Source organism: Anthonomus grandis, chromosome 1 (genome assembly GCF_022605725.1).
Source record: "Anthonomus grandis grandis chromosome 1, icAntGran1.3, whole genome shotgun sequence".
Classification (NCBI taxonomy): Eukaryota; Metazoa; Arthropoda; class Insecta; order Coleoptera; family Curculionidae; genus Anthonomus; species Anthonomus grandis.
Genome location: NC_065546.1, coordinates 13284282 through 13310501, shown reverse-complemented (window position 1 = coordinate 13310501; position 26220 = coordinate 13284282). Strand labels below are relative to the sequence as shown.

The 26220-nt window shown below is 31.4% G+C and overlaps 2 protein-coding genes across 5 annotated transcripts in view; one reads left to right on the top strand and one right to left on the bottom strand.

Moving 5' to 3' along the window:
* LOC126750633 (vasoactive intestinal polypeptide receptor 2-like) overlaps nt 1–26220 on the top strand; it is a 263640-nt gene that overhangs the window by 229697 nt on the left and 7723 nt on the right. For 3 of the 4 annotated variants that reach the window (XM_050460295.1, XM_050460291.1, XM_050460315.1), the window contains exons 2-3: nt 3769–3913; nt 4001–4107. In XM_050460295.1, the coding sequence (XP_050316252.1) occupies nt 3784–3913; nt 4001–4107 (237 nt within the window). In that variant the 5' untranslated portion in view covers nt 3769–3783. The remainder of the gene's footprint in view (nt 1–3768; nt 3914–4000; nt 4108–26220) is intronic. The other variant, XM_050460305.1, reaches the window with a different exon arrangement.
* Nucleotides 4145–13341, bottom strand: LOC126750654 (mRNA turnover protein 4 homolog). The gene is made up of 4 exons (XM_050460324.1): nt 13175–13341; nt 12826–13070; nt 4505–4724; nt 4145–4450 (listed from the first exon to the last, which is right to left on the bottom strand). The coding sequence occupies exons 1-4, from the start codon at nt 13200–13202 to the stop codon at nt 4227–4229; spliced, it is 717 nt and encodes a 238-aa protein (XP_050316281.1). The 5' UTR covers nt 13203–13341; the 3' UTR covers nt 4145–4226.

Below are 26220 nucleotides of genomic sequence, written 5' to 3'. Positions count from 1 at the left end.
TGATAGACCGAGAAGCGGTAGAAGGCGTTTTATTAATCAATAAAAGAACTGCTATATTCGCGGTATAGATTAGGTATCGTCGAGTACCTATTAAGAGTACCTCGACTACAACCTGAGCAGAAAGTTTGTGAACTACAGTAGGCAAAAAAGTACATGACTTTACATACAGAATTTTGGAACTCGGGGTTTTTTTATTGAACAAAAATTTGTTTGATGCAAGATAGTCATCGGGCTTGCTCATGTACATCGTTAGTCTAACAATAAGTTAATAATGATATACGACGTAGTTACCATAACTTAAGTGTTCTTTAATGTAGGTTATTGTACTTAAAATAAAGTCTGATGATGCTTTAAGACGAAACGCGTAACCTAACTAATAGACGCCACATTTGTGAAACTATGACTTTGGGTTTATTTTCCTCTTTGTTACTGGTTGAAAGGTTTACGACACCATGTCGAAGAAAACTCGATTCATCTATCTAAAATATGGTATTTAAAAACTGTCTATTCTGCTGAATTAAACGAAGAATCCATTGGCAGAAAAAAAATTCGACGTTCATGACCCTCTCTTAAGCTTTGAATTATGCGTTACAAATAGTCGATGGTCGAGCATGTCGATGGTTCTTTTTTAAAATCGAATTTTGATTTACAAGAAAATGGTCTGGGTGTCTTTCCGAAAATCTTCTTTCCTACTTCCTAGGTGCTTCAGCCGAGTTTCAATTTACCACTATATAACATAAAGGGAAATTTAAAAGAGAAATTTTAACCCCAAATTTATCATTTACGTTTTTTAATACGTACCTACACATAAACAACTACTAAATGTAGTAGTTGTTTAAGTGCTTCAAAACCGTGATAAACTTTTCATTGCTATATTAGATTTTAGCTATTTCTTCATGCATGAGAATGGGTTCTATTTTTTACTCAAAAACGGTTCCTCGTAAAAAAGTATAGAAATTTCGAAATTTCAACAGTAATTGTTATTTTTGGAAATATCAGTTAGTAATTTTTTGTATAAAAATATAGTCACTATACGGTCCCCAATGACAGATTAAAAAAATAATAATTTTATGCAAAAAGTGGTCCTTGATGCTTAAAAGCTAGGTTCCAAATTTTATAGAAGTATTTCAAGCAGTGAAAAAATTATAAATGAAAAGCTTTTTTTCTTATAATTTTAACACCCTGTATTTTAGAGAGAGAAATCATTTCTCGACACGTTTATAGGCCAAACAAGGGCTTATTTTTAATGTCGAACACGTTATTAAAATTTCTTGGTTGAGATTTGATCCTGTGTAATAGCTGATTATCTAATTACCATTTTATATAGGTACATATTCCAAGAATAGTATTCCAACATATACGATTGGTTTTTATAGTTGCGCATTTTTTTTTCATAAAAACTTTTTATACAGGGTGTATCAGATAACGGTGGTCGATACCAACTTGCTTAGCTTAAACATAACACGCTGTATGTTAATTAATTTTTAAATTCCTCAGATCATTTTAGACATATTTTGTATACAATGTCCTATACCTATCTTTGACTGTTTCGGAAATATTAAGTAAAATTTAAAAAATAACATTTAGAAAAGAAAATTATTTATTTTTTAAGATTCTCTACAACTCACTTAATACTTCTTGCCCATTTAGGTCTTGGTAATGATAAAGCAAGCACAAACTATTTCAGCATTCCTTTTTATTGATATGAGAATAAAAAAAACTAAAAATTGTTGTTTACTTTGGTTTAAAATGCTGGACTTAATGTTGACTCATGTTGCATGACAGAAGTAGTCGTCAGTGCTATAGTCGTTTGAATTTCACAAAATAACAATTCTACAGATGATTGACTATGGAGATAATACACGGACGCAAATGGAAGTAGCTCGCTTATTTCAAGAAAAATTTCGAAGTTTGCTGCCTTTAACCCAAGAAACAATTAGTAAAATAGAAAAACAATTCCGCGAGCTGGGCCATGTTAGGCAGGTAAATAAAGCAGCTGCCAATGCAATAAGTGAGGATACCAAATTGGCTGTTATGCTCGAGTTTGAGGAACACCCACATACATCTACTCGGAAAGCAGCCCCAGTACTCGATATTAGCTATTCATCAGTTATTAGAATATTAAAAGAAAACAAAATGCATCCCTATAAAATTATACCCACCCAGGAGCTCACGGAAGACGTTTTTGACAGGAGAATATATTTTTGTGATTGGCAATGTTAGACAGCAATGTGATCCAATTAGAACATGTTATGTTTTCTGATAAGTGCACCTTTACTCTTCACGGTCATGCCAATCGTCAAAATTGCCGCTATTGGTCCAGGGAAAATCCTCAAGAAGACAATACTCAATACCCTGAAAAGGTTAACGTGTGGGCAGGGATTATTGAAGATCAGATCATAGGTTCCCTTTTTATTGAGGGCAATTTGAATGGCGATAATTATTAAGAATTGCTGCAAAATAATGCAGTGCCAACGTTGGCCAACTTGTATCCTGATCCAGGAAACTCACAAGTTCCAGCGAATATGATATGGGTTCAACAAGATGGAGCACCACCCCACTACCAAATAAATGTCCGGCAGTACCTCAACCAAATATTTCCAGATCGGTGGATAGGGAGGCGAGGATCGATGGGATGGCCAGCACGGTCTCCCGATCTGACGCCATTAGACTTTTTCTTATGGGGATATGTGAAAACTATTGTATACAAAACTAAACCCACTGACTTAGCTGACTTACGAAGACGAATAACCCTGGCAATTAGATCGATCACACCTGAGATGTTGAGTAACGTTAGAAGAAATTTCTATTTACGGGTTTTTACCAAGACGTTCGTGGCGAGCAGTTTGAACATCTCCTACATTGACATTATTGTTTAGATTTGTATTATGTACCTATAAGTTTTTGAATGTTGTAACAATTTTCGTCAAATAAATAATTTTCTTTTCAAATGTTATTTTTTAAATTTTACTTAATATTTCCGAAACAGTCAAAGATAGGTATAGGACATTGTATATATCTAAAATGAATATGTCTAAAATGATCTGAGGAATCTAAAAATTAATTAACATACAGGGTGTTATGTTTAAACTAAGCAAGTTGGTATTGGCCACCGTTATCTGATACTCCCTGTATAAAAAGTTTTTATGAAAAAAAATGCGCAACTATAAAAACCAATCGACGTGTTCAAGCGTTTCTCCCAACACGCTCTCGTCTATTTATTAGCTAATTTATTCCATTTGGCTGACACACACTGTATGTATTATTTACTTATCTTATCTATATAAATTAAGTTATTAGTTAAAAGTTTTGTTTAATTTCTCGTTATTAAACTTTTTTTGTTTCCAAATTTGCATCTTTTTAGATACAAGTTAATGTTCCATCTGTCTATTTAAATAACAGCAAACATTCTAATATAATCTTAAGATTTTAATAATTAATTAGTAAAAATAATAAAATCAATAAACAAAAACATTTTAGCATTTCATACCTGCCGTTCACAGTTAGGAACTCCTTTTAACCAGTGCTTTTCCCTTCCATATTTAAATATCTTTTTGTTTTAAAAGATGTTTTACCAGATATCTTTTAATAAAGGGGCGAAAAATATACTATTTAATATCAATAGACACGTGCGCTACACAAAATGATATTAAACAATATAAAGTTTCACCTAATAAAAACGTATTTATTAATACTTTCAGATAATAGTATTAAAAACCATATTTACGAAATGTTTAAATGTCAGTTAAATCAGTTTTATTTTTACAGTGCAGAAGGGGTGATATGTCTAAACACGTTCAAAAGGTCGTCGATTATCAAGATGAGGCGATTAATAGAGCATTCATAGACTGCGTTGCCGCTTATGGGCCCAATCTTCGCAGCAATGTCCCAATTACAAATTCACGAACAAACCGTAAGTATAAAAATAACAAGAATTAGTAAAATTATATTTTTAATACTTTTCGAAACTATTAAATATGTTGAAAAATTCTCATTTTAGAACTAATGTGCCCCCCATATTTCGATACTCTGTATTGTTGGCCACCACAGTTGGCCAATACAACTTCTTCAGTGGCTTGTCCCTCATACATTTTGGGATTTTTACCGGTATGTAAAAATAATTTTTTTAAAGCGAATACAAAAATTAGGTTTTTTAATTTTTGTATAATTTATTTACACATACAAAATCACTCTTAAAAATAAAAACAAATGTCGCACGCGCAGTCTCAATCATCCTCTCTTTCGCTTTCCATTTCCTCATCTTCATCCCCTTCACCGCTATTTTTACTAATAATTTTCTCAAAACCCTCGCCCATGGTCCATTTGGCTTTCAGTATTAACTTAAAGGTTGCCAATCTATGTTCTAATAATTCTAAAATTTTTGCTTGTTCTGGGGTTAATATGCTTCCTTCTTTACAAACTTCAAAATCTTTTATTAAAGTAACCACACCTAACAAAAAGAAAATACAATATAAATATTCCTTATCATTGAAGTAACATTTACCTCTATCCAGCTTTGTAGGCATTCCAAGCTGCCTTAAATAAGGTTCTATTGAGTGAGCAAATTGCTTAAGAGGACCTTCTTTTAGGGTTACTGTTTTAGTAGCTTTAAAACCAGACCTAGCATATTCTTCTACAGAATAATCTTCAAACCAGTCAACTACCTCTTGTTTAGTACAGTCAGTAAATAGTAATCCACACTGACCTTTGAGGCATTTTGAGAACTAAAATAAAAAACATATTTGGTATTTTATATTATTTTTCATTATATAACTTAACACATAAAATCAGAAATTTGTTTGTTCTAAATATATAACATAATCAATGCAATAACAATTAATAAATAATTAAATTTAATTAAACTTCTTAAAGGCAGTAAGTCAAGTTAATGAGCAATGCAGTTTTTCTAAATTTGTTAAATGTTTGACATGGTTTTCCACAAATTATTATTTATTATATACCTTAGCAGCAGTAACATTCTAAAACTTGTTAGAAGCTACTTGAGAGTATAGTATAAAGAGTACCAAAATAAATATTATTCATAAATCATGTTTAATAAAAAAGTGGGTCAAAATTCTGTACAAATAGTCTTTATGAAAATATTTTAATTAGTGACATTAGATCGATTTACATGTCTACTTATTGCTCTTACATTCATAAAAATCAGACGAATCAGAATCATCTACCAACTAGAAAAATATGAATACACATCTGATATTGCAGAAGTTATATTGATTTTGCTATGTTTTCGGATCCTAAATATTATAATTTATTACCAAAACATTCTAGAAAAAGAACTATTTTTTCATTTAGTTGTCTTTAAATTCGTAAATTCGTTCTTCCAGTAATTTCCCTTTATATAGAATTCATAGGGAGATATTTGTTTTAATATTAAATTATTTTTTATAAATTAAAATAAGAGACACACGCTCAATATTAAGCAGATATTTTAATTAAAAAGATGTAAAAAGTTTGATTTTCAATTGTTTATATATACCGGGTGGTGCGTCGCCGAGCGGAACATAGGAAATCCCATGTAAATTTTAAGAGGGTCAATTATTGGCTTCCCTGTACATTTTACAGAAAAAATGTAAAATAACTTTTTAAAGAGACCAATCTGGCAAACCCTCGTGCAAAGTTCAAAACATTTTAATAAGCGAATCTTGAATTATTCAAAAAAATGTAATTGCAAAATTACCAAATTTTCGGTTCAGGTAAAACCAGACACCAGCCACCAGCAAACAATTTGTTATAAGGCTTTGTCAAATCTGACGTACAGCCGAATACAAGAAATGTTTTTTTTTTCGTTTTATCAATCTCACAACCATACATTCAAAGTAAGACACGTCAACATTACTTTTTATTTAAACTTTTATTTAATAAAACAATGAAGTTATATTAAATTTAATATTTATATCTATTTTTTCGTCGATTGAATAATTCATACTTGTTTTCAAATATCGACTGTCACTGATTTATTGACACTTTTCCTCACGTCAGTGACAATATTCATTTTACTGGTGCTCGTTTGGTTTTACCTGAACCAAAAATTTGGTAATTTTGCAATTACATTTAATTGAATAATTCAAGATTCGCTTATTAAATTTTTTTGAAACTTTGCACGAGGGTTTGCCAGATTGGTCTCTTCAAAAAGTTATCTTACATTTTTTATATAAAATGTCCAGGGAAGCCAATAATTGGCCCTCTTAAAATTTACATGGGTTTTCCTATGTTCCGCTCGGCGACGCACCACCCGGTATATCAGCACATATGTTTAAAAAAAATAAAATTTTTTTTACCATTGATTTAAAAAAAAAAATTCACACCTTTAAATATATCATTTTTAAGAGTTTCGAACTATTGTGTTAGACAGTGAGTGAATACAGGTAAGTAAATTAACAAATTCAAGAAAAGAATAAAAGACAAAATAGATAATAGAATATTATAGAGATATTGCCAAACAAAGACAAACATTTGATTTCCACAGGTATTGGATATGGCTGTTACTTCCTACTGATTAGATTTTTTTAGATCTATAAACATGCTACATTTACTGAAGGGATTGTAAATCAATACCAATTAGATTAAGGCATTTTTGTCCATTTAAATAATATGGAATGCAAATAAATTAAGATTTAATGCATATTTTGTATTATACACATTATTTATGTGTTTTTTATGTTTCAATTATCTTATTATTTTATATATAAGGACATATGCCGAAGTTCTTGATATGAAAGCAAAAGCAATTAGCCCAAGCTGAATAAACTTGATATCATTTAAAAAATACTGTAATAATTCATGAAATCAATTAAATAATATTTTTGTTGGTCATGCAAAAAATTTAAAAAGTAGAAATCTGCAAAAATCTAGAATCTAGAAAAAAATCTAGATTTACATAATTATAAAAACTTTAAGTACAATTTTTGAATTTATCATATCAAGCTACTTTGCCTTTGTACACCAGTATTCTAATTTGTGGTATATTTGTTAAATGTGCCACTTAAAGAATCCTCCAGCAGCAATTTTGATTATAAAAGAAACCCTTGAAGAAACCACAAAATAGATTATTATTTACAACTGTACTTTAATGAATAAATAAAAATTACATTTTCTCGACCATTTCAAATGCTCACTTATTAGAAAAAAAAAGAAATTGAGATATATTTGCAAATCTATATGAATTTCATGATTCCAATCACTATACAATACAAGCCTCATATAATCTTTTAATGAGGGTTACTTTCTCAAGTACGATATCTATTATACCACTGTAATAGCTTTATTGATATAGTTAAGTACTAGGAATTTTCAAATAAATATGGTGTGAATCTATTGATCCCACAGCTTGTTTCTTGTTTTAAATAACCTACCTAAATTTATTTTTTTAGTATGAAAAAAACTCCAAATTTAATAAATAAAACATCCCCTTTCAACCAATGTTTTTTTGAATAAATCTATCACATACTCAATGTTGTTTTTATTTATAAGACAAAAAGAACCCTGAAAAAAGGAAAGACCTTAAGTTCTTTTAAATTGAATATATCAAAGAATGTAGCCAAAAGTATATACAGGGTGTCCCATTAATAATGGTAAATATTTTAACAGCAGATTCCTCTCATAAAAATAATGAGGTTAGGTTAAATTTTCCTAGTCCGAAAATAAAATGCAACCAAGATACAGGGTGATAAACATTAAGTTTTTTTTTTTAATTTTGCTCATAACTTAAGCATTTGTTCTTTGTTTTTAATGAAATTTGGTATGTGGGGGTTTCTTTATATGCCAAATATAAAACTTTAAAAATTTTTAACTCATCTCATAGAAGGCGCCACCAGCCTTATTTTAGTCTTTCTTAAACTCCATAACTTTTTTACGCTTTCTATAATGTAATGTTTTATAAATTTCTATTCTGCAAGTGTTTTTCCTTAAAAAAGGTATACCTTAAAAATGTCGCTAGGATTTACCGTTCTCGAGATATTTGGACTAAAAACTTGCAATGCACTTAAGAAAAAATTATTATTTTTCTATTTTAAGTTGAAAAAAAAAATTAAGTAGGCTGTGTCTAACAAAGACATGAAAACAAACAAAGTCACTGTCACTGTCATGATTTATGTTTTTTTAGTTACTGTGGCGCGTTATAGCTCAGACGATTAGTTACTTTATTACCTTTTATTGCGTTAGCGTTAGTTCCAGTAGTCTTTATTTATCACTTTAAGGTAAAGTGTATGGCGGCAAGAACTGGAATTAGTAAGTCCTCAGTTTTAAGAATTTTTCATAGTGCCAGTGTCATATATGCCAGTACAAAATCTTTTGGAGACAGATCTTCCAGCGAGATTAGATTTCGCCCGCTTTATCTAGGAACAACAAAATCAAGATCCCCTATTTATTAATAAAATTATGCTTATGGATGAAGTGACTTTTACCCTACGGGAGATTTTTAATTTTAGAAACAAACATTCATGGGATATTGCAAATCCAAACCTCATTACTGAAAGATACTTTCAACACGAATTTAAAGTTAATATTTGATGTGGTGTTATAGACAATTTTTTTAGGACCTTACGAGTTACCTTCAAATCTAAATGGAGAATTATATTTAACATTTTTAGAAACAAAACTCATCGATTATCTAGAAGAGTTGCCTTTAAATCTACGCGGAGATATGAGTTTTATGCAAGATGGTGCTCCTGCGCATTTTGCTAGACCTGTGAGAGAATATCTTATTGCTAATTTCAACTGGATAGGACGTGGAAGTCAAAGACCTTGGCCCGCATGAAGTCCTGATTTCAACCCATTGGATTTTTGCATATGGGGATACATGAAATCCATTGTTTATGAAAATCAAATAAACACAAGGGAATAATTATTAGAAAAAATTCAAGACGCTGCCGAGTCCTTTAGAAATGAGCAATTATTTTTTAAGATTCGGTGGTCTTTTATTAAAAGAATTTTAAAAGGTCTTGAGACAAATGGAGGCCCTATGGAACATTTGCTGGCAAATATTGATAATTCTTATTTTTAAATAATTATTTAGGTTATATATTGTTGTTTATCAATCATTTAAAGTGTAATATAGCAATTTAAATAGTTTAAAATATGGTTTTCATGGATGTCTAAAATCTTTAAATGTAAATATCTAGAAAAAAAAGTAATCCTAGAGAAATTTTTAAGGTATACCTTTTGTAAGCAAAAATGCTTGCAGAATACATATTTAAAATAAAAAATAAAATTATACAGGGCGTAAAAAAGCTATGGAGTTCAAAAAACCACTTAAATGTGGCTGGGGGCACCCTGTATGAGGTAATTTAAGAAAAATTAGATTTGGCATATAAGAAAACCTCCAAATGCCAAATTTCGTTAAAAACAAAAAACAACTGCTAAAGTTATATACAAAATTCAAAAAAAATACTTAATGTTTATCACCCTGTATCTTGGTTGCATTTCATTTTTGGACTAGGCAAATTTAACCTAACCTCATTATTTTTATGAGAGGAATCTGCTGTTAAAATATTATTTACCATTATTAATGGGACACCCCATATATAGGATGTCTCCTTTTTCATAGGGACAGTATTGCTATCTCCTATACTATAAGTATAGTATAAAAAGTATAAAAAGTTGCGGCATTTTATTCTGATTAAAAAAGTGTATTTAGATTTTTTATGCGACGTTTCGGTATAAAAATAGCAGTTTTTAAGCTTTTTTCTTTAATACGGACCTCATTAGTATTTACAAAATTAAAATACCTTTTGAATGCATATTTACCTATTTATCTTCAATATCAAACATAAAATTTTAAAACTACAGTGCCCTTTTTTTTGTGGGTAAGAAAAAGAAATTCGAAAATTTGGTATGGTTCTTTTAATTTACGAGTACTTGCTTTAGATTTAGAAGGGGAACAATAAATGTGTAAATAAAATAGAATTTTACACTTTTAATAAGAAATATTTTATTTACTTTACAAACAAATGACAAACGTGTATTAACCAAAAAAATAACAAAACAATACGATTTAACTAAAGAAACAACATTCTCTTTACATACATTAGGCAAGAGAAGTTGCTGTTTTTCTTGCTTATAAAGCAGTTTTTTAGTTCTGAGAAGAAATTAAGCAGTTTTTTACAAATAACATTTACATTATTTACTAAAAATTTTCGAAGTGACCCCCATTATGTTCAATGCACTTTACGGTCCTTAATTCTAAATTCTCTATTGAGCGGGTTAAGTATTCAGACTTTAAATCTCTAAATGCAGCAGTGACCCAATGTGTTAAGACCTCCATATTATTTATTTCACTGTTATTGACTTTATTTTTTAAAAATCCCCATAAGAAGTAATTCAGAGGATTAAGGCATGGGGAACGAGGAGGCCACCTTACAGGACCGTTTGTTCCTACCCAGCAATTAGGGAAATTTGTGTCAAGAAAATCTCGGGCAACAGTGGAATTGTGAGTGGCACAGCCATCCTGCATAAATCACCGAATACTTCTTAATGTTTCCAATGGAATTTCATCCATAACTTCCGTCAATAGGTTAACGTACCTTTCACCATTTAAATTTCCATCAATAATTTTGGAACCTATTAGCCTATTACCGATGATTCCGCACCACATATTAAGACTAAATCAATTTTGAGGCTTAGTTACTTCTACTAAATGTGTGCTATTAGTGAATGTAGTTTCGTTGGTCCATAAAATGGTCGTAGAGAACATTGGGTCTGCATTTAACAGCTCTTGATACCAACGGCAGAAAACAAGTCTGCATTCTGAATCACCTGGATGCAGTTTCTGAACCGGTTGGAACTTGTAGTCATGATACCTATGTTTCTTTAAAATTTTTCTGACCACTGAAGGATGTATCCCACATTCAGAACCTATAATTCTTAATGAAGACTCCGGATAAAGATGAATTTGAGCTAAAACATTAACATCGTTGTGTGTATTCTTGGCACGGTATTTTCCGCGTTTTTTTGATACACATCCAAATTCGGTGAGGTTTCTTGAAACCAAATAAAAAGTTTTTCGGGCTGGAGCAGTTCTGTTTGGATATAATCTAGCATACTCCCTTACTGCATCATCAACCTTTCGATAACATCTTATAAAAACATCGTACATGTCCTTTTTTTCACTATCACTATACCGTACCATTTTACAACTTGTATTTATTTTGTTAATATTGAACTAGGAAATTGCTAAGGACACAACCAAAGAAAGAAGAAAGAAAGAAAATGTGTTATATTACGTAAGACAACAAAATCTTGTGTACAAGCATCCTAAAAACTAAAAAATTCCAAATTCACTTTAAATTTCAAACAAACATAACTTCTAAAACACTTTACCATAAAATTTACACACATTACCAAAATTAATCATAACAAAACAGATTGAGAAAAAAAAGCATCTTTTTGATAAATTTCATTAAAAAATATAAGTAAAGCTGTCAATAAAACAGAATTTAGAAGAAGTAAATTACATTATTTAACAGGAAACAAAACTAAAACACTAAAATGATGTCAGAGCACAGGTTAAAAGGTATCATTAAAAAAATCGTCAAGGCTATAATATGCCCTGGATAATAAAAGTGATTTTAATTCCTTTTTGAATCTCTTAACTTCTAAAATTTGTCTGATACATAGAGGAACATGGTTGTAAATTTTTTTGCTGAGGTATATAAGTGAGTTCTTCGTGAGAGAGGATGTAGGGATTGGTAAGGGAAAATCGTTAACCTGGCGAGTCATATGACCAGTGTTAGAGGGAGGTTTAGGACATTTATGAATAAGAGTAGCTGTTTCTAAGATAAAAAGAGAAAAAAGAGTTAGGATTTTTTGAGATATAAAGAGAGGTTTACAAGAATCTCTTAACCCAGCCGAACATTGGTATCTAACTGCCTTTTTTTGAATCACAAAAATTATGTTTAATAATCCCTTGTTGCTTAAACCCCAAAAAGGCAAGCCATAACGAAGGTGGGACTCAATAAGAGAAAAGTACACTGAACGTGCAACTACCCCTCCCAGCTCATGTCCCGCCATTCTTACTGCAAAGCATCCAGAGGATAATTTTGATGCAAGATTTAGGATATGATCTTCGAAGTGAAGGCGACCATCAATGGTAATACCAAGGAACTTACAGCTTTCTTTGTTTTGCAAGGGGGAGTTTTCACTAAACATAAGGCCCTGAACGTCACACTTAAATCCCATAATAAAGGTTTTGCCCACATTAAATACAAGCCTGTTTGCAGCACACCACTCCGATAAAATCTTAAGATCCTTAAAAAAGCTTTTAAACTAATTTAAGAAACTAACTTACGGCAAAACGTTAAAATATCAAAGTAATATTTTAATAATTTTGTTGTAATTAATAATAATAATTGTCATCGAACAAATCACATATCATAATTTTTTTCCCAACCACATAAAAAAATATCAGCCGCAATTGATGTTAGTGAATAATATGAGCAGCTAACCCAACTCAACCGAAATCTGCCGTATTTTAATTTTGTAAATACTAATCCGTATTAAAGAAAAAAGGTTTAAAAACTGCTATTTTTATACCGAAACGTCGAGACAGACATTTAGGTTATGCATTGTTGAAAAGGAAAATAAAAATTCTTTTTAAATATAAAATAAAAAAGTCCGTATTTAAAAAAAAAAGTTGATGATGATATCTAAAAAACGAAACGTCGCATAAAAAATCTAAATACACTTTTTTAATCAGAATAAAATGCCGCAACATTTTTCTAATTTAACCGCCCTCGTATCTTTTATAGTATAGGTGATAGCAATACTGTCCCTATGAAAAAGGAGACACCCTGTATAGAAGTAATATACCTTGTGTAAACCATCTGCTACTTCTTCTTCAGCATTCCTTCCTAATCCTATGGCTATAACTTTATTTTTTCCAAAAAAGAACTTGCTAGGTTTCCATATCTCCCTGACTTCTTTCATTTTTTCATTTCTCATATTCTTGAATGTGAATAAATATATACTGTTGAACTTCTCCACGCAACCTCTCACATCTTCCACTATTTTTTGTTTAAGTTGCAGTCCTTTTTTGTCAGTTTTTGTTAGGGAAACTGCAAGAAAATGGAAAAAAATTTAAATTTTTTTTTTGGTTATGTCAACCAAAACAAACGTGTTTTTTTTTAATACTTTGGTCTGATGAATACATGACACTTACTTTTTTTGTCTCTTTTGGATTTCGGCATCTCGGTTTTTTACAATTGGTCTATTTAACCTGGAAGTTAAGTTTATTAAAAAATAATAATAATGAATATTAGTATGTATTTGCCCAAAAACTGGGATGGTGGCAATGGCAAAATCTATTGTATTGTATACCACGTGTAGAAACGTCAACGTCAAGTTGTCATAATCAATTCCAACATTTAGAGATGTCGTTAGACTCGTTATAGAAAACTGCGTATGGATTATGTTTTTCGCAGTATCGAACGTAGATGGCGCCAGACTATTATCCCTTAAAGCAGGCAACCAAGCATACAATAGTATACCAGGACTGATCAAGAAGAAATTGAGTATAGAATATTGATATATAAGAAAATGTATTTATTCAAACAGTATATTTTTCAGGGCCGTTCCGACCCGGGGGTGCAGGGGGTGCGAGTTACACGCTACCAATCTGCCTATTCAGCTAACCAATTACCTATTGAATTACTTATTTGATTACTAAGCAAACCAACACTATAAATATATATATTGCCTTGCCATTAAAAACTAATTACATTACTATTAAGTTACTGTTCAAATTAAGTTAGATTTTAAGTTGTAATTTCCGCTCTCGAATAAATAATTTTTAAAAAAAGTTATTTTCGTGTTGACTACATATAACTGGCGCAGTCGGAAGTTTCGTGTTACGGTCGGACAAAAATCGCCAAAACCGGTCTGTTTTGACAGTTCAAGCACGAAGAACCTACCCTTGGAAGCAGCCTTCAGAACACACATCGTCAGGAAGTTGCACCCACCAAGGAAGTCAACAACACCGAGAGCATTTTCCTGGGAATACTAGCATCGATTCCTTTAGGACCACTAGGCTTAAGGCAAGAAAGAAACCAATGGAAATTTTCGCAGTTTTGGCGTAAGCAACTTTTTCCTATTTTTCCATTTTTCCTTTATTTTTACCATAGACGTATAATATTTAGTAAAATATTTTGACATATTATTATAGGTAAATTTTTTTCTCTTTTGCTAATTTTTCTTTCATATTTCTTTAGTTTCTGCATATTTTAGTAATTTTCCTTTTTTATCATAACAATAAACTTTAATGCCAAACTCTTTAGCTGAAGAAATTGAAAATTTAGCTCAATCATTTTTAAGTTTATCCACTCAAGAAGGTTCTCAACTCACAAATCAATCAGACATGCAGTCTAACAATAAAGATATTGGTCTCTTAAGGTACCAAGCTGATAACATACCTCCATATGATGGCAACCCTAGGCAATTAAATAGATTTCTCACAGCTTGTGAACACTTTTTAAGTAACTTCCAAGATACAACAAATATAGCTAATCCCATAAATATTTGCCTAATAGATACCATTTTAATGAAACTTAAAGGTCGAGCCGCTGATATAATTTGCTCCAACTCAGATTTAAATAATTGGGCCGTAATTAAAGACGCCCTAATAGTAGCCTTTTCAGATCAAAGAAGCATCGAATGTCTTATCCAAGATTTAATTTCTCTAAAAATTCAAAGGTTCGAAAGTCCTACACAATTTGGCATGCGAGTGCAGGATGCCAGAAGTAATTTATTTTCAAAATTAAACACCTCTGTTGCTAATGATAATGAAAGGAAAATTAAAATTCAACACTATGAAGAATTTGCTCTGAAAACTTTTATTAGTAACTTGCCCCCTCAAATTCAGTTAGTTGTTAGATTACGTCAGCCAGAAAATATTGAAAAAGCTTTATCGTTAGTAGTCGAAGAAGAAAACTTTATATACTTTAGTCAAGGAAAAAATTATAACTTACAAACCTACCCACCACCATTTCGCACTCATTACAAACAATCAAAACCCCAACCAAGATCCCCATTACCACCAACCCCCAGCAATTTTCCATCATTTATACCAAACACTTTTAATTACGCCAGACCCCAATTTCAAAAACCTATAGGACCAACAAACTTTCAAAATTCTAATCCAAATCCCATATCGATTTCTAGGCCAAATATTCCAAATACAAGTTTTCATAATTTTGTTAGACCCAATTTTTCAAATAACACCTTTAATAGACCTCAATTGAATCTAAGACCCCCTAATTTCAACCCAAATAATAGTTTACCCAGTTCAGTCATTCGTCGAAATCAAGTCGAACCAATGGACACAAGTTCAGGAAATAGTCGACATACCTTTGTTCCTAGAAACAAAAGGCCCCGCGTTTCAGAACTATATGCCCATCAAATTTCTCCAGAAAGTATTGACTATAATCTCGATTCCGATAATACCTACTCCGACTATTATAACCCTTATCAGAATGATCAATATTATTATGACGATAATAATTATTACGATCCATATAATCATATTCCTGATAATTCATTTTCCAACCCGATCGAAGATGACACTTATAAAAGTGACGACATAACCATTTCTAACGAACAACAAAATTTTCAAAACCCCGATATCAACACACACCCAACATAATCCATTTAAATAACATTAGATCGGATTTACCATATATTTATATTGCTGACCTAAACGCATATTTTTTAATAGACACCGGTAGTAGTCGAAGTTTAATGAACCCTAAACTTGCTTACACGTTTTATCATAAATTTATTACAAATGAGAAATTTAATATCCAAACGGCACACGCTATGTCCTATCACAGTGAAGTCGCTAATATTCCAGTTTTTAAAATCTTTAAATTTAATGGTTACCATAAATTTTATTTGTTCGATTTTTCGCAAAAATACGATGGACTTATTGGTAGTGATTTATTAAAACAACTTAACGCTAATATTGACTTAAAAAATTGTAAATTAATAACACAAAATTCTACTATTCCAATTATTTATGAAATAAAAAAACCAATAGAAACTCAAAATACCTTTAATGATCTTCAAAATTTTTCTATAACAATTCCGTCAAGATGTCAACAAATTGTAAAAATCCCAGTGAATCTAAAAGAAGGCTTAGGCATATTAGAATATCAAAATTTTGAAAATAATACAGAAATGCCTAAAGCACTTGTAAACATTTCAAATTTTTTTGCCTATACAACAATAACGAATGCCAATGAATATCCCGTTACCATTAATATTAATAGACCCTTTAATGTTGAATTAATAGATATTTTAGAAGTAAACTTTTGCAACAAAATCGAAACAAACCAAACCCTAACTAATGAACATGATAATATACTTAAAGAAAATCTTAAAAACCTGCGTTTGGACCATTGCAATAAAGAAGAGAAAGACTTTATTAGAAGATTATGCTTTGAATATCGCGACATATTTTACTGCGACAAAATACCCTTAACATTTACTAACCAGATTCAGCATAAAATCAATTTGACAAATGACACCCCTTTATTCACTAAAACATATCGCTATCCTGAGATACACAAAAAGGAAGTTAAAAATCAAATATCAAAAATGTTAGATCAAGGAATTATTCAAAACTCAGTCTCCCCTTGGTCTAGTCCAATTTGGGTTGTCCCAAAAAAAGTTGATGCATCCGGAAAAAAAAAATGGAGAGTCGTCATCGATTATCGTAAGCTGAATGAAAAAACCATAGGCGATAAGTATCCTCTTCCCAACATCGCAGATATACTTGATAAATTAGGTAGAAGCCAGTATTTTTCCACACTGGATCTTGCTAATGGATTTCATCAAATTGAGATGGATCCCAATGATACTCAGAAGACCGCCTTTTCAACAGAATCAGGTCACTATGAATTCCGCCGAATGCCATTTGGGTTGAAAAATGCCCCATCAACTTTCCAAAGAGTTATGGATAATATCCTCCGTGGCCTCCACAATGAAATTTGTGTCGTATATCTCGATGACATCATCATTTTCAGTACTTCCTTGGAAGAACACATTTCTCGCCTACGTCAAGTTTTCTCACGACTCCGAGAATCCAACTTCAAAGTACAAATGGATAAAAGCGAGTTTCTTAGAAAAGAAGTCCAATATTTAGGTCATCTTGTAACATCCAATGGCGTAAAACCAAACCCTGAAAAAATCCGAGCAATTCAAGAATTTCCAATCCCCAAAAATTCAAAAGATATTAAATCATTTTTAGGTCTCCTTGGATATTATAGACGGTTTATTAAAGATTTTGCTAAAATAACCAAACCTATGACCTCATGCCTCAAAAAGGATTGTAAAGTCATCCATAGTCCCGAATTCATAAAATCTTTCGAACACTGCAAACATCTTCTAATGAATGCCCCTATCTTACAATATCCTGATTTCGAAAAGCCATTCATTCTAACTACCGACGCTAGTAATTTTGCCATAGGTGCCGTATTATCACAAGGTAACGTCCCTAACGATAAGCCTGTTGCTTATGCAAGCCGAACCCTTAACGATAGCGAATGCAAATACTCCACTATTGAGAAGGAACTCCTAGCGATCGTCTGGGCATGTAAATATTTTCGCCCATATCTTTTTGGGAAAAAGTTTAAAATATATAGCGACCACAGACCCCTTGTCTGGTTATTCAGTCTAAAAGAACCTAACAGTAAATTAGTTAGATGGCGTCTTCGTTTAGAAGAGTTCGATTATGAAATTATCTATAAAAAAGGCCTCCAAAATACAAATGCTGATGCCCTCTCTCGCATTCAAATCAATGCTTTTGAAAACGAAAGTATTGTAAACAACCCTGGTGAACAAGATATAGACATAGATGAATTCTTAAATGACCTTTGCAACGAAGCATTAAAAAACATGAATCTTGAACCCCCTACCCACCATAACATCATATCCCCACAAAGTTCTAATACAGTAATACCCAAAATAAATATAATAGAAAATATTCAAACCAGACCACCCCAAACCAGGCTTCGTAAAAGACTTGAAGAAGCACAAAACACCTTAGCCACACCACACTCTTCTAGCGATCCCTACATAATAAACGAAGGCATTACAATTTTGGAAGACATAATTAACAACAAACCCCACCAAATAATAATTTCCAAAAATCCCTATAATAAATTAAACATTAAACAAGAACAATTTGGAAATAATAAAATACTTCATGTAAAAATTCCTAACTCTAACTCTAATGATTCTCTTATCATTGATTTATTAAAAAATTACACTAAGGAAAACAAAATATTTTATCTTTACTTCTACGATGATTCGATGTACTTAAATTTTAACAAAGTTTACATGAAACATTTTTATTCCTCCGGACTTAAATTAATAAAATGCACAAAATTAGTAAACTCCGTCTCTGAACTCGATGAACGAATCATGCTAATCAAATATCAACACGAAGGTAAATGCAACCATCGTGGCATTAATGAGACATTAGAAAAACTTAAACGTAATTATTACTGGCCGTCAATGAAAGCAGATGTAACAAAATATATAAACGATTGTGATATTTGCCAAACCAGCAAATATGCAAGAAAAAATCCATACGTTCCTCTGGTATTAACAGAAACTGTCGGAAAACCTTTTCAACTAATTAATATTGACATTTTTAAATATGATAACCAAGATTTTTTAACTATTATAGACGCTTTTACAAAATTAGGACAGGCTTTCCCTATTCAAGGAAAAACAGCTATTGAAATCGCTAATGCCCTTATTCAGTACTTTTCCTTTTATGGTATTCCTGACAAAATTACCATGGACAATGGCACAGAATTTAAAAACGATACTGTTAAAGAGCTTCTGCGTGCTCATAAAATTAATGTACATTTTACCACTCCACTCCACCACGAATCAAACTCACTCGTCGAAAGGCTACATTCAACCCTTATCGAACATCTAAGAATCCTTCGACAGAAACATCCGTCAGATAGTACCATCTCCCTTATGAATTATGCCATTATAGCATACAACAATTCTATACACTCTTCCACTAAATTTACCCCGTTCGAATTAACTTTTGGCCATACAAATTCCAGAGATCCAAGTAATCTTTTAGAATCGACATTTTATAACGAGTATGTTATAAATCATAAAGATAGAGTTAAACATCTTTACGAAAATATAACACAAAACTTATTAGATAAAAAACAAAAAGTCATAGAAAAAAACAATAAACTAGGTCCCAATCAAACTCAATTCAAAAAAGGAGACAAAGTTTACAAAGTTAACAATTCTAGAAATAAAAAAGATAACAAATTTAAAGGCCCCTATCAGATTGTAGAGCTCCTTAACAGAAATAAAGCTAAGATTAAAAACCCTATTAACAACAAAATAATAACAATTCACATAAAAGAATTGAAACTACCCCCTGTTGTTACAGAATCTTCCAGCTCGCAGGCGCAGAACTAGCAACTCCTAACTTCCATAAAATTAATCAAAATCCAGGACTCCTTCTCTTAAAAATTGGTAATGCTCAAAACATAGCTGACTATTGGTCCTTTGTTGAAATATTAGACGTAAGTGACATCATTAAAGAATTTAAGTCCCTTGAAAATCATTATTTCCAATTACAATCTTCCATAAAAAACACATCCGCTAATTATAATCATTTTCTAAACTCTTTTAATTTAATCGCGTCTCTAAAAAAACAAAATCAATATACAGATAACACAAATCAACCCTTTCTATTCATTTTCACGTACCAAGAGAGGTCTCATTAACGGTTTAGGATCTATAGTCAAATCCTTGACTGGAAACTTAGATCAAAACGATGCTGAAAGATATGACAACGCTATTAATACTATAACAAATAATGAGAATAAAGTTAAAACACTTCTCAAAGAGCAAATTACTATCATAGAAAAATCATCAATAAATTTTATAAATATTAGCAAGAATTTAACATACAACCAACAGATTTTAGAAAAACACATTAGGCAGATAGACACGATTATTAAACAAATTCAAAACAATAACACCATTTCTTATGGTTACTTTACAAGCCAAATAATTTTATCTCAAGTAATCAATGCTTTTCAAAACATCTACGATATTCTAGAAAATGTCGGTATAGCCATCACATTTTCAAAATTAAATATATTTCATCCTTCCATAGTAAACCCTAATGACCTTTTAAATGAAATCATGTCTATAACACCACACTTAACATACAATAAACTTCCTTTCACTGCCACATTAGAAAATTTATTGCTTTTTGAAAAAATTATTGAAATTAAAAGTTACATAAAAGAAAACAAAATCACATTCATCATACAAGTACCTATAGTCGAAATAAAAAACTATGTATTGTATCGTCTATATCCCCTCCCAGTTCCCTTTAAAAATACCTTTCAAATCATCATTTCACCTAACAAATACCTCCTTTTAAATGAAGTTAGCTATATTGCATTTGACACAAAGTGCCAAGAGATAACGCCACAACACTTTATATGCAAAGAAAGCAGCCCTATGAGCATAGGAACTGATCCTCCATGCGAAGTAAACCTACTATCGTATGCAAAAAAAACCATAAATTGCCAAATTGTCGAGACAAAAATCAATAACCTAAAAATCCAAAAGTTAGAAGAAGAAAAATGGATGCTGATAACACCTAACGAAACAATCGCAAACCAACAATGTGGAACTAACAAAGAAAACATACCTTTAAAAGGAACCTATGTATTAGAATTCCCGCCTAACTGTACCATCCAAATAGAAGGTCACCTCCTTAGGAACTACCACTTGAAAGAACAAACAAAATTCCAGAACATTCAGCTGCCTAAACTCATCTTTAAAGCCAATCTGAATCCTAATTATATAGAAATCCCGCCCTTTAAAATGGATAAACTAAACCTTGAGGACATTGAAAATATACCCAGTATTATTGCCCAAGAAAAGGAACAACTGAAGGAAGCCCTACTCTTCAACGGACCTCTTCATATACAGCCCATCAGCATTTGGACCCTGTTAATATATATTATTATTCTCAGCTTCATTGGATACCAAGTCTACGCGAAATACTTCAAGATGGTGCCCAAACTTCTAGAAGATGCCAACCGCTCTCCTTCACCCGAAGCCACAACCAGTCAGCCTCAAATCGTCATCTAAGTTCCCCTGCATCCCCAGGCTCACCTCTACGAAGGGAGGAGTTACACGCTACCAATCTGCCTATTCAGCTAACCAATTACCTATTGAATTACTTATTTGATTACTAAGCAAACCAACACTATAAATATATATATTGCCTTGCCATTAAAAACTAATTACATTACTATTAAGTTACTGTTCAAATTAAGTTAGATTTTAAGTTGTAATTTCCGCTCTCGAATAAATAATTTTTAAAAAAAGTTATTTTCGTGTTGACTACATATAACTTGCGGGGCAGGCGGGCGGCAGGTCAGAGTCCAAAAAAAACTAAATAAATATTTTTAAAATTTAATAATTTGTTTCAGAAACTATTTTACACATATTATTTTAAAATATTATACATATGTAAATATTTATTTATTTATTTATTTATTTATTTATACACGGGATCAACCCCATTACAAAAAATATATATATTCTTGAAAAAGAAATAAAAGCTATACTACCTAACCACTAATTACTAATTAACAATAATTATCAGACTTAATCTTAATACCAAGGATAATTAAACCGTTTTACAAGTAGTAACAATATTCTCTCAAAATCAGAACAATTAACAATGCAAAATTAGCTAAGAAAAAACAAAATATATTATTATCAATGACAATGATCAAATGTATTTCAAATCATTAATCATGGAGCAAAATTAATTCAAAAAACAAAATCCTACAAACTCTTAATAAGACTCCTAAAATTCAATAAGGAAATTCCTAAAACTTCAATTCCAGTAGAGTTTACCAGCCTCAAGGTCCTTTCGACAGGCGAGTGCATAGCATAGTTGGTACGATGATAAGGCAAAGAAAACAATCGATTTGCCCTCAGATTACGGTATGGAATATTAAATGAAATCCTATTAAGTAGTTCGGGACAAATCACAAGGCCATTCAAAAGTTTATAAATGAACACCAAATCATTCTCAGTGCGTCTCTTAAGTAAACTTCGCATATTCAGCAAGTTCATTGCTTCATCATAACAATGGTCATTAGGAACTGGAATGCGAAGTTTATAAAGGCAGAATCGTAGAAATTTATTATGAACCCTCTTCAGTGCCATACAATTATTCATGTACAGAGGAGACCAAATTATTGATCCATACTCCAACAAAGAGACAACAAGTGATATGTACAACCTTTTGCAAGTTTTAACCGACAAATCCTTACAATTGCGCAGGACAAAACCAAGGACCTTAGATGCTTTAGTTATAATAGTATTTACATGGGTATTAAAATTCAATTGTTCATCAAAAAAGATACCAAGGTCCTTTACTACTTCAGTGTACCTAAGATTAACATTATCAATAGTATAGGAGGAAGTTACCCGTTTGTTCCTTTTGTAGAAACTAATGTAACTGCATTTACCCACATTCAGAGCCAAACTGTTACCAACACACCATTCACACAATCTATTCAGATCATCTTGCAAGAGAACCATGTCTTGTTCTGAACTGATCACCTTATAAAACAAAATAACAAAAAATTACTATTTTTAAAGCAAACCAAAATATCATTAATGAAAATATTGAACAGGGAAGAACAATGACCACCCTGTGGAACCCCAGAGGTCACACTGATAAGATGCGACTTAGCATCCCCAATTTGTACCTGCTGAAATCTGTCAGAAAGAAAACTCGCAAACCAGGCCACCAAACAATCTGAAAAACCAAAAAGTCTCATTTTTTTTAATAATAAGCTGTGGTTGACACTGTCAAATGCCTTGGAAAAGTCTGTATATATTACATCCACCTGTTCACCCCTCTCCAAAGCACTTAACAGAGCACCCTGATACAGCAACAAGTTTGTAATAGCAGACTTGCCACGACTGAAGCCATGCTGTTCATTTAACAGAAGTTCTTTGCAATAAAAATTAATTTGGTCATAAATAAGACTGTCTAGAAGTTTTGGGATGGCAGACTGTACACACACACTCCTGTAATTGATCATTTCATTAGCAGCACCACATTTAAATATAGGCGTAATAAAACTGAGTTTCCACTCGGATGGAAAAACTGTCAAGTCTAAAGACCTACTGAATAAAATAAAGAGGGGATAAGAGAGGGCACATACACATTTTCTCAAAAAATAATTGGGTATACCATCAGGGCCAGCACTAAGTTTAAGGGGTAATCGAAAGATCTTATCAAAAACTAATCCAATAGATAATTTAGGATTTGGAATAGTCATGTTTACACCAGCCTACCGAGAAGGTAAGACATTATTATCTCCATTATAGACAGTAGAAAAAAACCTGGCAAACCCCTCTGCAATTTGTTCACAACCTGCAAACTCCCCATCATTATAGGTCATCAAATCAGGAAGCCTATTCGTTGCTCTCCTGTTATTAAACTTATACCAAAAACTTTTGGGGTTTGTATAAAGTAACTGGTCCAAATTTGAAATAAAGTTCTGGTAACAAGTCTACGCTAGAGTTTTGCACCTAGCTCTAAGATCTGAAAAGACTTCGTAGTCTGCAACAGTATGACTAGACTGATATTTTTTATGTGAAATTTTCTTTTGCTGGATCTTTTGCTGGATTAAATATTATTAATTATTAATTAATGTATTAAAGTTACTTGGTAACATTCTAAATATTATTAGTTATATTTCTGATTCAAATTTAATAGGTATACCTAGATATACGCTTCAGTCCGCTTCAGGTCGTAACGAGTTGGAAAAAATATGTCGCGACGAAGATTTTTCAGGAAAATACTTGTCTGTGGTCAAGGCATATAAATGCGTGCAGTGCGTGCACTTGTTTCATTTTAAATTAGTGTAGCCTGTAGTCGTGTAAATCGCAACGTTATAAAAGTTTTTGTTTAATATTGTGGTAAAACAGACAGTAAAAATTAAAAAGGTAAGTATCTCTACACATACGTTAATTTGATTATATTTTTTTTGAGCTGTCATATCAAATTTAAATATCGTTTTTATATTTTTGAAATATATAGGATGTTTGGAAAATGGGTAGCCAAACGGAAATGGTGGATGATTGAACCTACTGCCTATTTATAATGCATAATATTTTTTTATTTTTCCTGAAATTTAAGGAGTTTTTTTTTCCTTTTTTTAGATACCTATTACTCCTATTAGAAATCTCCCAATTTTTTTACTCTTGAGATTTTTTTAATTTTTGTTATAAAAAGTAGTGTTGACTTATTTAGAGTCAAATAATATAATAACTAAAAAAAAAATAATTAATTTTGAACTTGAGGAAAAAATTAAAAAATGATATGCATTATGAATAGCCAGTAGTCGCACTCATCCACTAATTCCGTTTGGCCTCACCTTTCAAATATTAGTTATTTGCTTAAAAAAAGAAGCATTTAATCTTAATATTTTTTTTTTAATTTGAAACGTTAAAAATATATCTCTTTATTCATTCAGGCAAAATATAGGATAACTTGGATTTATTTTAATTTTGGATTTGTTTTATTATAGATGTCTGATAATCGAAAAAAGCCTTCTGGAGCACAGTACAGAAAACGAAAGCGTGAAAAAGAAGAATTAACTAAAAAGGCTTGCAGTTCACTCCAAGCGTTTTTAATTCCAACAAGATCACATGACAAACCATCAAGTTCCCAAGCCCGAGATGAAAATGTGACGAAGACTATATTATGTATAATGGTCAATAGCGGAGAAGAGAAGGAGAACTCATCGAATACCAAAACTATAGTGGAAGGTGATGTTTTATTGGATAAAATTAAATTAACTCTGATAGAGTTAGGGCCTACGCAACTAACGGAGGCTGATATGACGTTTCCTTTAAATAAAGACAATAGAGGATTCTCATCTATTTATTATAAAAAAAAAATTTATAATGGAGAAATAATACCGAGGGTTTGGCTATTATATTCTAAATCAAAAGATTGTGTATATTGTTTTCCTTACAAAATATTTAAAACTTTTTCTGGTGGTAGTGGTTTGGTTGAGGGTTATAACGATTGGAGACATTTAAGTCAACTTATAGAAAGACATGAAAAGTCAAAGGGGCATATTTGTAATACAAAATCTTGGCTTGATTTAAAACAATCAATTTCTTCTAAAACGACAACTGATTCACTAAACGAGAAATTAATAAACATGGAAAAAGATAGATGGGTTTCTGTTTTGAAAATTATAATTTATGTTGTCAAGTTTTTAGCCGGTTAAAATTTAAGTTTTAGAGATGAAAATAACAAGATATACGAGCCACAAAACGGAAACTTTTTAAAATTAATCGAAACAATTGCCAATTTTAATGAAACAATATGCGACCACATTAACAGGATTAAAAGAACTCCATCAAATATGCCTCATTATTTAGGTGTTCATATTCAAAATTAATTAATTTTCCTTCTGGGTGAGCAAATAAGACATGACATTATATCTATGTTAAATGCTAGTAAATATTTTTCAATTATTTTGAATACTCCTGACGTGGGTTATCAAGACCAACTAACTATTGTAATAAGGTTTGTTTTATTAAATAATACATCAAAGCAAATCGAAATTAGAGAGCATTTTTTGGGATTCATTTCAATATCAGATTCGACAGGACAAGGCTTAACTAATGTTTTATTGGATTTTTTGGAGACTCACAACATTTGTTTAGGCGATTTAAGGGGTCAGGGATATGATAATGGAGCGAATATGAAGGGTCGCAATAATGGTTTACAAAAAAAAATTATTGAATTGAACCCTAGAGCTTTTTACGTGTCTTGTGCAGCCCATAGCTTAAATTTAGTTGTTAATGACGCTGCAAAAGCATCTTTAGAAATTACAAGTTTCTTTGCTATTGTGCAGGAACTTTACGTTTTTTTCTACGCATCAACTAAACGTTGGCAAGTTTTAAAAGATGAAATCCCAACGTTAACACTAAAACCTCTTTCTAGTACTAGATGGGAAAGCAGAATAGATGCTCTGAAAGTTCTTAGATATAATTTAGCAAAAATATATGACGCTTTATTTGCACTTTACTCTGATAATAACAGGGACTCCGATGCCAAAACTATAGCTAATTCATTACTCTTAAAAATTAAGT